At 44.7% G+C, this 12,339-nt stretch overlaps 1 protein-coding gene across 2 annotated transcripts in view; it reads left to right on the forward strand.

Annotated features, from left to right (window-relative positions):
- The window catches only part of CEP170B (centrosomal protein 170B), a 58,892-nt gene that overhangs the window by 22,422 nt on the left and 24,131 nt on the right, over positions 1-12,339 (forward strand). The window contains exons 6-9 of one of the 2 annotated variants that reach the window (XM_050897467.1): positions 5,098-5,199; positions 6,336-6,812; positions 9,043-9,105; positions 9,970-10,733. In XM_050897467.1, the coding sequence (XP_050753424.1) occupies positions 5,098-5,199; positions 6,336-6,812; positions 9,043-9,105; positions 9,970-10,733 (1,406 nt within the window). The remainder of the gene's footprint in view (positions 1-5,097; positions 5,200-6,335; positions 6,813-9,042; positions 9,106-9,969; positions 10,734-12,339) is intronic. The other variant, XM_050897468.1, reaches the window with a different exon arrangement.

Genomic DNA, 12,339 nt, shown 5'->3' on the forward strand with positions numbered 1-12,339 from the left:
AACAGAGCGGCCAACTTGAAAGTCTTGTTGGTGTCTGGGGCTGAGGTCAGCAGGCAGCGTGGACAGAGGCAGTGGGAGTTGTGCCCAGTTGTGAAGTGGTTTCCATGGTCTTTGGCTGCTTTCCCCATGAGATCATGGTAATAGCTATTTAGACGCACAGCTCTACCCTAGCCTTTAATTTAGGGGAGTGGTGATGGTGTATCTGCTTTTCGTCTGAGCTGGTGTGGTGGTACCTGCAGCATGTTAAAGGTTTGACCATGTAATTGATACAAATAAATTTGTGATTATCAGCCTGATTCGAAAGCCTCTGGGATCTGTATATGTTCACAGCAGGTACAAAAGACCAGGGCTTAGGTTTTATTAGTTTGAAATAAATACTGCAGCAAAGAGTCAGAGAATTGCTTTATGGTTATTCCTACTAGGTCTGAATTCTCTGTTTTGGAGAGGAGATGAATTAATTTGGAAAGGAATTAATTTTAAAATGTTATAGCTGGATCATCTTTTTTTTTCCCCAAGGCCTCTGCCATAAGACGCCTACTCTGCATCTTCTGAAGATGGACATTATTGTTATTAATAATGAATCAAAAATGGTTTGGCTTAAAGCAAACTGGATTTCTCATGCTTTTGTTATGACTTGCTGTAGACAGTTTCAAAGCTGCGTGTGCTTCTGTCAGCAAAGAAATTTGCCGTTGCTGTCTGTCTCTCTCTCGTGACGGTTTGAAGCTTTGTGACGACCCGGGCGAAGCGCAGCCCTCAGTCCTGTCCTGACCACAGGGGACACCTTCAAGGGAAATCAGACCCCTCTGCAGTGGGAGCTGCATGCTTGTCATGAAAGCTCTTCTGCCCATTCGCTGATAGAAAGCAGCATTAACACTTTGTCCTTTCCCTTTCATCACCTGGACTGTATTTCTGGTCCTGCCCTTGTGTTGTTCTGTGTGATTCACTCCTCCATAAATACATCCTTTGTATTGACACGTCTCATTTTCTCTGGTTGTGGTGCCTCTCCTTCAGGTGATCAATAGTTCTGTATTAATTTAACAGGCCACATTCTTGTCAGACTTGTTAAACAAATGGACCTCCCTTGTTCTGTGCTAAAACAGCCTTCATTTTTTCTTTTGAGTGACAGCCCCAAAGACTGAAATCCAGGAGCAGAACATGTGTATGTCAGTGGTCTTCCCTGTATTACACCGTCACTGGTAGCTCAGTATTTATCTGGCTGAACGCTTGTGCTGACCTCAATTCAGTTATCTAAAAGGATGGTTTTCGGGCTGTCTGCCTGAATTCATGAGCCAAGAAATATGTCTAAATGAATTGGCACCATCTGGGCAGCCTGGCACGGAGTGGAGAGAGATGGTAATGAGCTGCCATCAATTGGAGGAAGTCTCATGTCATTAAAATGACTGAGCAGTTAGTTTTCATTGGTGTTCCTCGCTTCACCGCTGACTCGGGCAAGCCCCAAGTCTCTGCTCTTGCAAGAGCTTCCATCTTGCAGTAAAATATAACAGACAGGCGGTGGCTTCAGGGTGGTATGTGTGTCTCCGGACATAGGCAGACGTGCTGCTCTGGATGCTGCAGGTCCAGGTTGAGGTCACTACCCAAAATGCATCCCAGCTGGTGAAGAGCAAAGCCCCCTGGCACAACTGCATATGTGGCTGCTCCCTGGCCCGCTTCTGTCACAGCTGTCTGGTTTAGCTGCCTTCCTATCGTGCTTTTTTTTCCCCTCCCCTTTTTGTACAATATTGTTGTGTTAGAGCTGGAGTGGGGAGAGGCGTTGGGTCAGTTGTGCTGGCAAATTAGAAGGGACAGAAGCTTCTGACATGAGCAGGGCAGCAAATTCATGTAGCTCTTCTGAAGTCAGGAAAATTTTACTCTAGCTCAGGATCTGGCCACTTTCAGCAGTAGTCTGTGGGTGTCTGTGTCACTTGATAATGTTACTCAAAATGCAAATTAATATGAAGGCTCAGTGGAAACATTAATTGCTCTTAAAATATTGAAACTGTCCCCAAATAGCAAGATACTGACTCCTCGGCTTTCCATCTGTGCTTTTTGCAGTCTTTAAAATGAAGTTCCAGTTTATTGTGGAGGCTGGGAGAGGGAAGGAATGAAAAAAAACCCACAGAAGTGAGCAGATGTGTTACACACGCTGTAACAGAGCGTTGCAGGTGGGGCCACGTGAGGTCTGTGTCATGGGGCAGGAGGGACCTTCTGCCACCATGCAGTGAGTGCAACGGAGCGGCTCCCACCCTGGTGGCCCCAGGTCTGTGCACTCTGGCCAACCTGATGTGCTCTCTGTAGGTGCTCCTTGACGTGCCCTGGGGTTTTGGCTTGGTTCTAGCTTTTGTCAGAGGGGGTATTTGGGGAATTTCCAAGCACCTATTAGGGCTCTTTAGGGTAGAGGGGGAAATTTGAGAAGGCAGAGGAGCTGGCTCATTATTCTTCATAAATCCTCTTTTTTTCCTTCAGCTTTCTTTGCAATCCCAAAGTTCCCCATCAACAGAAAAAGTCTGACCAAGGTTGACTTGCTCCCCTAGCTGCCTTTTCCCTGTAGTAGAAAAGCTCCTGGGGGACAAAGGCAGTAGCTCTTGTGTTCAGTATGCAGGTGGGACACAGATCTTGGGGCTGGAGCAGCTTCTGGGAAGAAGTCTGTCCTGCAGGATGGATGTGAGCTCTCTTAGTTCACTTCTGTCCCTTTGGAAACAAAATTTTCTTGGAACAGGTAACTAGAATCTGCTAGACTAGAGGGTCTTTGGGATCCTGTGAGGGGCTGGGAGGTACTGGAGAGACAAGCTGTAACGAGGCAGCTCCTTGCAACATGCAAGCGGTAACAGCACCTGTGCTTGGGAAAGATGCTGCTTGTGCAAGAGTTGAGTGCGAGATGGTCTTTGCGTTTCATCTGTAGGGTAGTATGCTTAGGATTTGTTCTACCAGCAACTTAAAATAAACCACTGATGAGCTTTCATAATTGATTGTATTAATCTGAGACAAGTATCCAAAATTTCCTGTGTTTCTTCAGGGTTGAGCCCTTCACCGTGCCCCATTGACCTTTAGGCATGAGTTACCCCAGACATAGCTGACTGTGGTTAGTGGATTTGTCCATCACCCCAAAGTGTTGTTCTCCTTGTCCCAGCCTTGACTGCCTCTTGGCCATCAACCCTAAGATCAATACTGCAATTCAGAGGGTGATAATCCATTGCAGTGTGTGCCCAAAAGAAGTGCCTGACGTTGGTAGAGCAGATCCTGTGTGGTTGGGGTGGGGGTCTAGTGGGCAAGTCATGGCATGAAGAGAGGGTAGCAGGTTTCTGCTAGGCTGTATGACAGAAGGTCTCAGCCTAGCAGAGACCAAACCCTACATTTGGGTGCCTCTATTCATTGACAAGCTTGTGAAAAGGTTTTTTTCTTTTTTTGTTTTTTTTTTTCTTCCCCTCTCCCTTGAGTGGTTTAGCCATCCTCAGTTATGAAACATATTGCTTGGCAATTCCAATTTATTCATGGTGAGAAATGCTTCCTCCTTTGAACTTTCAAAGGCCGCCTACATAATGGGAACACAGTTTATCTTCCACGCACTCTAGGCAGAAAGGAGAGTAATACTTTCAGCCTCTTTTGATCCTTGGTGTGAAGGGAGGCAGCGTGGTTAATTTTGAAACACGAAGAAGGTCTCTTGAAAAGGGCCTGTGGGCTGCATCTGTAAAGCAAAATTTTTGCCTGTGGACTGTCAATGTATGAGCTTATATACCTCTGGAACTATTGTAGAAAAAAAAATCTGAAGTAGTGGCCATTGGGTCTGTGTAGCTTTAGAAACAGCAGCATAAAATCAGGCTTCTTTTTTTCTTTGACTTACTTAATTCCCCTTCCTCTCCTGACTTCCCTTATGCTAATGATTACTTTCTGTCATGTCCCTATTAAAGCAGGGAATGCAAAATTGCAGGGCTGTTTGAGGGCTGCTTTACACAGAGCAGTGTGTGGTTTTAAAACCACAAGCTGAGCAGCAGCTGGCAGTAGAAGCCTGGCTATGGCTCTGTAGCTGGAGCCAGGGTTTAAGACGTGGCTGGTAAAGCATGTGCTGATGGCTGTTACGGGTAGAGGCAGAAGCAGCTAACAAAGCTGGAGCTTAACCTCAGCCCCTGACCTATCCTTGTGTTTCTATCACCTCTAGATGAAAGAACAAAAGCTACTTTATTTGCTTCTCTTAAACTATTATAAAAACATAATAATAACTATACCACAGGTAAATTGAGGTGTATTCTTTTTACTTGTTGCATAAACAGCAGCAGCCCAAGGCACTGCCAAAACACAATCTTGTTTTGTGGGAGGCAAAACGAGAAGCAGTGGATCAGCTCCTTTGGGTACCAGTTGTTGCAGCGAAGCACTGATCTTCCAGTGAATGCTCACTGAGCAGAGAAAATGATAGAAGCCTGGCCCTTCTAGGGGAGGCTTCTCCATGAGAAAAACCCTGTCCTGCAATGACTCTGGAATCCACTTGGTTTACTTTAAGCTTTAGAGAGCAAGAGTTTACTACTGTTTTATGTATGTGTAAGGAGATGGTTTTACCATTTTCCCTAAATTTGTAACGCTTCAAGAATTTCCTGTTGTGGGATGTGTGTCACTTCGAGTGGGAGTGGTGAATAGTTGGAAAAAATCCCTGGCCTCACAATATCCAAGGACATAGCGAGGCAAGAAAGGGCAGAGCTAAAGTCTTCCCAGTTAAGATCAGGAAAAAAGTCTGATTTTCACCTGAATTGCAGGTGAGTTGCAGACAGTTTTGTGGTTAGTGTTTTGTAATTTGTCCTGCCAAAAATCTTCCACCTCGTGTGAATAATGAGGCTAGAAAGGGAGGAAAGCCAGTATTTAGGAAAGACAGCGAAGGGAGGTAGAGCCAGCATCTTGCAGCAGAATGTAAAAAAGAAAAAAAGGGAAAAAAAAGAAAAGCTTGAACATACTTGTTATTATGTGTAATTTGCTGTTATTATAACTGCAATGTAACAGGTACATGATCTCATCTAACCCTGCTGTTTTTCCCTTTTTGGCATGTGATTGACTTCTGTGAACCTGGTAAATTGATGTTGTCTGTGTCAAAGTATTTGCTTATCCTCTTCCTAGAAACCAATACTTACCGCACCCCTCTTTATGGGCAGCCCTCCTGGTGGGGGGAAGATGATGCAAATAACAAGGAGGACAGAAGGCAGGAGGAACATTACTCAGGTAACGGAGGTGATTTGGGGTGGGAGAAGATGGCGGGGACAAAATTTCTGCACACTTTCGATCTGTACTGTGTGAAGTCATCCTGCTTCAAGGCTTTAATTACCACTTCTTTTGTGCTCTTATTTGCACATTCCTATGTATAGATTGCTGATGATGAAACCAGAATTAGGGGAAACATTTTAATTTTCCCTTAAATATTTGAATGTTAGAAACAGCAGTTGTGGAATAATTCAGCATGGATGAGAAAGGCCTTGCTAAGCTCATTTGAGACCTAGTTATACAGCAGTGCTGTATCTGTGATTATATGCAGCCCACCTGAATAAACCATCCACTGTGTCTCCCAGGAGTTTCTTATCTAAGAGACACTTTAAGAGCTGATGCATTGACTGGATTTGATTAATGTGGAAGCAATCTGTTACTCACCTCATCATCCTTGGAAGCCATTTAGTCTTAACCACTCCTGTTGTTGTGAATCTGTATGCATGGAAGATGCATCTTTTTTCACTTGTGCAGTAAACCTGGTGTTTCTATCAAGCATATGCTTTACTGCACAAAGAAGTGTTTTATTTCGATGCATGTGCAGCGTATCTGTTCTCTAGCAGAGAGGGCTTGTGATTAGCAGCTCTCCCAAGAGGTTGAAATAAGTGACCCTCTAGCCAAGAAGTTTGGGTACAACTGAAAAAATGTGGTTTTATCCTTGGTGATGTTACAGAATTAGGTGTTGATCCAGCAAAACCATGCCTGTGATTAGCTTTGCACACTCAAGCTTTTCCTTTGAACTGTGGAAAGTTGAGCAGGTGTGCATGTAAGTGAATTTAGCAAAGTGAAACAGGATCTTCCTTCCACATCAGCCCAGGCATACAGAAGCCTTAAAATGCCACCAACCATGTAGGTTTTGTCAAAATATACAACTGTGCATGTGCGCTCAGCTCTCTCTTTGGGGAGCAATGGAAGAAAGGACAAAGTGAATATAACAAATGTTGGTCAGACTGCAGCAGTGCAGTAAGCACTGATTTCAGTGATGAGGCCAGAGTACAAAGCTATCTAAAACAGAACTTGTATTTTTTCTTTAATCCATTTCAGCTAATGTTTGTGAATTTAAGGTTTTCTTGCCTTTTTTTCCCCCCCTTTTGTAGAAAGATCAAAAGAGATAACCCAACATGAAGAGGAACTGAATGGTAATATTTCTGCTTATAGAGATGCCCAAGAACAGTCTGTGTTTGCCTTCCGGAGAGAGCCAAGTTACTTTGAGATTCCAACTAAAGAATTTCAGCAGCCATCAAAAGCTCCAGAAACACAGGTCCATGAGATCCCAACAAAGGATGTTGATGCTGTAGTAGCCCCTGTTGTACAGAGTCATGCCTCTTTCACCATTGAATTTGATGATGGTACCCCCGGTAAAATCAAGATAAAAGACCACGTAACTAAATTTTCGCTCAGACAGAGAAGACCGTATAGTAAGGAACCAGCTCATACAGAAGTGATGTCAGCGGAGAGCAAAGTGGCTGACTGGCTTGTCCAGAATGACCCAAGCTTGATGAGACGGCAGTCTCCGGGAGATGATGTGTACAGTACAAAGAGTGACCTGCCAGTTCATGTGAGGACACTTAAAGGTGAGTGAATGTCTTGTCATGTGGACATAGTTCTCTATTGGCCATGCAAATGCAGCATAATAAATGTGAAAATCCTTCTCCTGTCAAGGAGAACTGGACTTAATTATCTCTGCTCCAAATTTGCAAGATGAAGACTATTTCTTTAATGACTGTTAATGGTTTTGAATCCAGCTAGCAGACTCTTCACCTGGCCCTGAAGTCATGTGTGATGCTGGCCTGGGGACACTCTAATCTGGTTCCTCTACATCTATAACACTAGCTCAGCAGTAACAGTGATTGAAAAAAGGATTTTGATTTTTAAATGTCTAAAATAATTTCCATGTGGTCAGGCAGGCTGGTAAACAGTGGTATTTCAGTGGATTTTCTTCTCTTGGCTTCTCCTAGCTGAAGGAATGACCTAGCTGTAGTCCAGAAGAGGCTAAGTGTGATCATCCTGATGGCTGTAATGACCAGAGCCACTTGGTCGGATGACCAAAGGTCCTGACACAGAGACTGGTGATAGAGTTGAGATATACGTGATTACCAATGGAGGAAACAGTGTGCTTGTAGGAGAAGGTTTCTTCTCTTAAACTAAAGCTTCTCTGAAATCCTGCTCTGTTCAAATCTTTAGGTGTCGTGGACCTGTGTTCTGTTAAGTGCGTCACTGTGAGGAAAGCTTTGGTGATTTTCAAAGGTCTGAAGTGTAGTTTGGAGCCCAGTTCTTAGTGCAGCTGGTGGGACTCACATGATTCTCATGCGACTTTGAATATATTTTGCAAGATTTGGGCTTGCTTGGATATCTCTCTTGGGCCATGCACTGAACAGCTAGGAGGAGACCACTGATTCCTGCAGTCTCACTGCCTTGCAGGCCTCTGGAAAAGCTATCGTTTTGAACTGCAGCTTTAACTGATGAAGTCATATTGAAGGTTACCAGTCCTACTTGTGCTTGAGGTTCTTCTTAAATGAGAGGAATACCTTGTTTTCCCTTAAAGGAGTATTTGCTTGGTCCTTGTCAGAAAAAACCTCCTTGTAATATGAAGAGTTTTACCTATTACACCTCCAACTTGCTGTTTTGTGTACAGTTTTTTGAGAAGCCCCTACAGTCAAAAAGGTCTCACATATCCAGCCCTAGGGTTTAGCATGGCATGGAAATTGAACTGTGTTGTTGTCATTACTTGTTTCTAGTTCTTCCCAATAAGGGACAGTGTTGAGGTGCCCTGCCTTATTATTTAGAGTCTTATTTTCAGTCTACTGTGACTGTGTGATAGAGGGTTTTGGGGGTTGGGTTGGGGGTTTTTTTGTTATTGTGATATTGGATTTTGTTGACTTGCTGGAGAACGTTGTCAGGGATAGAAATATGCTTCAGTAGTTTTGCTCTTTCCTCTTGGAGAAAGCTAGAGAGTTAGGTAGCTGCTGCTCATCCTAGGATTTTCCTTAGTGATGCACAGAAATACTAGACTGACTGCACTTGCCTCTTTACAGTCCATAAGGCATGGAAAGAAGCTGAGGTAATTTAATGCATAATTTGCATATCAAGAAATCAACTCTTTGGACATTTGATTAAAACATACAGTGTTGGTGGCCTGAGGAGTTTATCCACCTCTGCTTTGGCAGAGGACAGGGTGTCATTTATCTGCGATAGCTGTGTAACGTGTTCTTCTGGCAGGGCTAATTTCGAAGATGTCTTGGAGGCTACCGCTGGCTCCCTACCAGGTTTGGGTCTTCAGGATCAGAGACACCCACCGTCAGGGTTCATTAGTAATGTTTGTTCACTTTCAGGAACAATGTGGTGAATGTCAAGCCTAGAGAGTTTAGGTCTTAGCAACTTGAAGGGATGTGCATGGTGTTCTGCTGGGGCATCCATGGGCACAGTGGGTGTTTTTCATTGTGTCCTCACCGTTTTGCATTCAGCAGAGTTCTTAGTCAAGACCCTTTAATTTAAGAACTTTCCCTTCCAAGGACGAAGCTTATCAGCCCTCAGGGCACAATGCAAAGTTTGCTGGCTTCCTTCATGAGGGTGTTAGGAAACTCGTCAGAGGACTGACTCCTGGGTTGAATGGATCTTGTATTAAATTCTAATCTTTCACAGCTAACTCGAGGTAATAAATGGTCTTCACCCGTGTGTCTGGAGAACTTGCAAAGTAGGCTTGAGCAGTTTTCCTTTCAAACACGTGGTATTTTAGCCAGTATATCTTGCTGCATATTACAGTCTAGAGCGCAGAGACCTCTTTCCCCGTTCTCCCGATGACAGGTTCCTGGTCGCTGACTGAATCGTGTTGTGTGCCTTCACACCCGTTTCCTTCTCCAAAAAAAGGTTTGTTTTTTGTTTTACTTTTAACTTTTTGTTTACTTTAGCTTACTTTCTGAGAGTCCTGAACTAAGGTGCTGAGGGTCAGGCATCACTGATATATAGAGAAGGTTGTAAAGATGGTTGTTGCTCACATAAGTGAAAATAATTATAAACTTACTTTAAGCTTAGTGAACTCTAAGTAATGATTTAACCTTTGCTTGGCTGGTGATAGGATGGTGTAACTCACGGGATTGTCATGGTGTGATTCTTAAATCTTCAGGAAAAGTAAAGAATCCTGCAAATTCACTTTTCTGTTAGCCTCTGATTTATTCCCCCTTGTAGAGGGGGGTAACGTGGCTGCTCAGAGGTGCATGCACTTGTAACGCACTAATCTGGTCTTTCATCATGGGGATTTGGTTTCATGGGATGCAGTGTGCAGGGTTTATTTACTGATCCTGCAGAGAGATTTCTGCTCTGTAACAGAGAGAACCTGATGAGGTAATCTTGGACGACAGTAACTGGGCAGAATGGCAAAATAATGTTTTCATTTTTATTTAAATGGAAAAAAAGAAAGAAACAAAACATTAGGTATCTAAAACAATGAGCATTACAAAATCAGAAACCCTTGGGGTTGAAATGATTGCTTGAATTGTTTTTTAATAACTTGATAGCCAACCAGTTGTGAAAAGTGGGATCAGGAGACAGCTGCCTTCTCTTTTATTTCCTCTGGTGGGATGCAATCCCTGTACCACAGCAGATGTCTTTGGAGTTGTTTAATCCTATAGGATTTTTTTCTTTTAACTGAAATGATAAATTTCAACTGGAAAGTAATGACAGGGCCACAGCAACTAAGAATATGAAAGTCAAATCTACATACCTTGTTTCCAGGCAATAGGCACGAGGACGGGACGCAGAGTGACTCCGAAGACCCCGTGGCGCCCAAGGCAGAGAAGGAGACGACGACAGGAAGCGAACGTGCGATGGAGCAAACCAGGCTGCAGCGCCAGATGAGGCGTGATCCCCACGAGATGCTGCACAACAAGCAGGCCTTTGTCATTGAGTTCTTCGAGGACACGCCACGGAAGAAGCGGTCACAGTCCTTCACACACAGTGCTCACTCCTCCCAGAGCGACACTGATCCAGGACTGAAGACCAAGGTTGAAAAGCGCAAGAACGCATTGCCGCCGGAGAAGCTGGGAAATGTGGTACCACCATCCCACCTTGGGGCCCAGGCAGGCAAACCCAATAACAGCTCCTCTGGGACCCAAAGAACTAGCTCCTTCAAGAGGGAGAAGACAGAGGATCGGATCAACTCTTCGTCCTCCTCTGCTTCCAGAGCATCAGCTAAAACTTATGGGAGCATTGGAAGGAAGTCTAAAATGGCTCAGGATTTTATGGCCGAGTACTTGCGGGAGACTGCTCAGTCTGGGAAGCCGAGTGCTGAGAAACCGGCACCTCTGCCCATGCCGGTAGCTCCACGCGTGGTTATATCGTCAGAACCAGAGTCTGCCTCTGCTCCACCTCCGGATGTAAAGTCAGCCCAGGGCAGGAGGAACGATGAGGAAGACAGTGTGAGTGAGACGGGCACATACACCATTGAGACAGAGTCACAGGATAAAGAGGTGGAGGAAGCACGAAAAATGATAGATCAGGTAAATGCTGCTTGTCTGTGTTTGGCCGGTGAGCTAAAGGCTGAAGGCTTGGGCTTTTGTACCTTGTGCTGGAGGGCCTAACTTCATTAGCTGTTGCTGTGAAGGACTGCTCCCTTTTGAATTGGGTGCAGCGGAGGTTTATGGTTAGGGGCGGGAAATCATCCCGGGTGACCTGTGTTAAGGATAGGCCCCAATAAACTGAGAGACTTGTCTCTAAAAAAAACCCAGCAAAACAACAAAATTACAAACAAATAAAAAAACCACAGAGTACGAAAAGGCAAGGTAAGCCCACAGCAAAGAGCTGCCTTGCTTCCAAAATGGGATTTGGATGCAAAAGTGCAAGAGTGGGCTTGCCGTCTGTTTAGGGGAAAAGCAGCAGCAGAATAAAGATCAGGCTGATCCTGCCGAGAGCCATGGCTGGGAGCAGCTCTGCTCTCTAGGACTGCTCCCAAGCCTCTGCCTTGGCGTTGCATCACCTTCTGCCCACTGTTAAGAAGACGGAAGCTGCAGCCCATCACTGATGCAGCGTCCCATGGTAGGCCAAAGGAAATGCAGGCCAAGGGCTGGTGCTTTTGATACTTCACAAGCCTTAGTGGTAGGTGGTTCTGTATTTGGCTGTGCCTGGTTAGAAAGGGAGGGCTTGCTGGCAGGGCAAGTGGCAGCTAGTTGAGATAGCGAAGGGTGTGGTCTAGGGCAGAGGCAATCCTAGATGGATCTATACTTGCTTGGATTTTGCAAAGTGAATGATAGCCTAAAAACAAAACCCCAGAGATGAGGGAGAGGCTTAAAAAACCCACCCAACTAAGCAACCGCAGGGCAAGCCAAACTTTGGCTGATTTTCAGGTTTAACTTTCATCTGCGGTCTATTGTGAAAACAAAACTGGCAAGTTGCTATGAAGATTTAGTGAAGTGTAGGCAGGTTTAAAGGAAGCCTTAATTGAACCTGGCTTTAGAACTTTGTGTACAGTGTTCTGTGAGCCTGGATCTAGCTTCCCTCTTTTGTTTATTTATTACATTTGTTCCTTACATCTTGTTTGAAATGTGATCGGAAGCTTTCAGGGTAGGGTGTTTAAGCCACAGCAAGGCCCTAGTTCTGATATTAGATGGTTAATTGTTCTGGTGGGGAAATATGAGGAAAAATGCCACAAAAATACAGCTATTTCTGTGGAGTAGTCTTGGCAGCTGTGTGACTTGGGCAGGCAAGCTGGCCAAGTTCTGCTCCTGACTCTGCCATAGACTTGGTGCAGTGCAGACCTGCCACTTGGGAAACAACTAATAACTGGATCTCAGTGTTTCTGTCCAGGAAGAAAGATGATATGAATTCTGGACTTGTTGGGGTTTTGAGGTGACTCTGCTTTTTATCCCCCCACTATTGCACACACACTTTTTTAATGGAAGTGAGAGTGGAGAACTTTATGGCTATCTCTGCCCAGCCTCGGCACCCTCCAGGGTGGTATCTTCCTCTGAACTACTTGTAGTTAGGGAAGAGAAACAAGCCCTTCTGAGGCATGGATCTTGGTCACCCCCCTAGGAAGGCCTGTTTGTCTTCAGAGGGAATCTGGCCAACTAGCTCGAACACTCACCTGTCTCAGAGGTGCATCCTTTC

This window comes from Gymnogyps californianus, chromosome 5 (genome assembly GCF_018139145.2).
Source record: "Gymnogyps californianus isolate 813 chromosome 5, ASM1813914v2, whole genome shotgun sequence".
Lineage (NCBI taxonomy): Eukaryota > Metazoa > Chordata > Aves > Accipitriformes > Cathartidae > Gymnogyps > Gymnogyps californianus.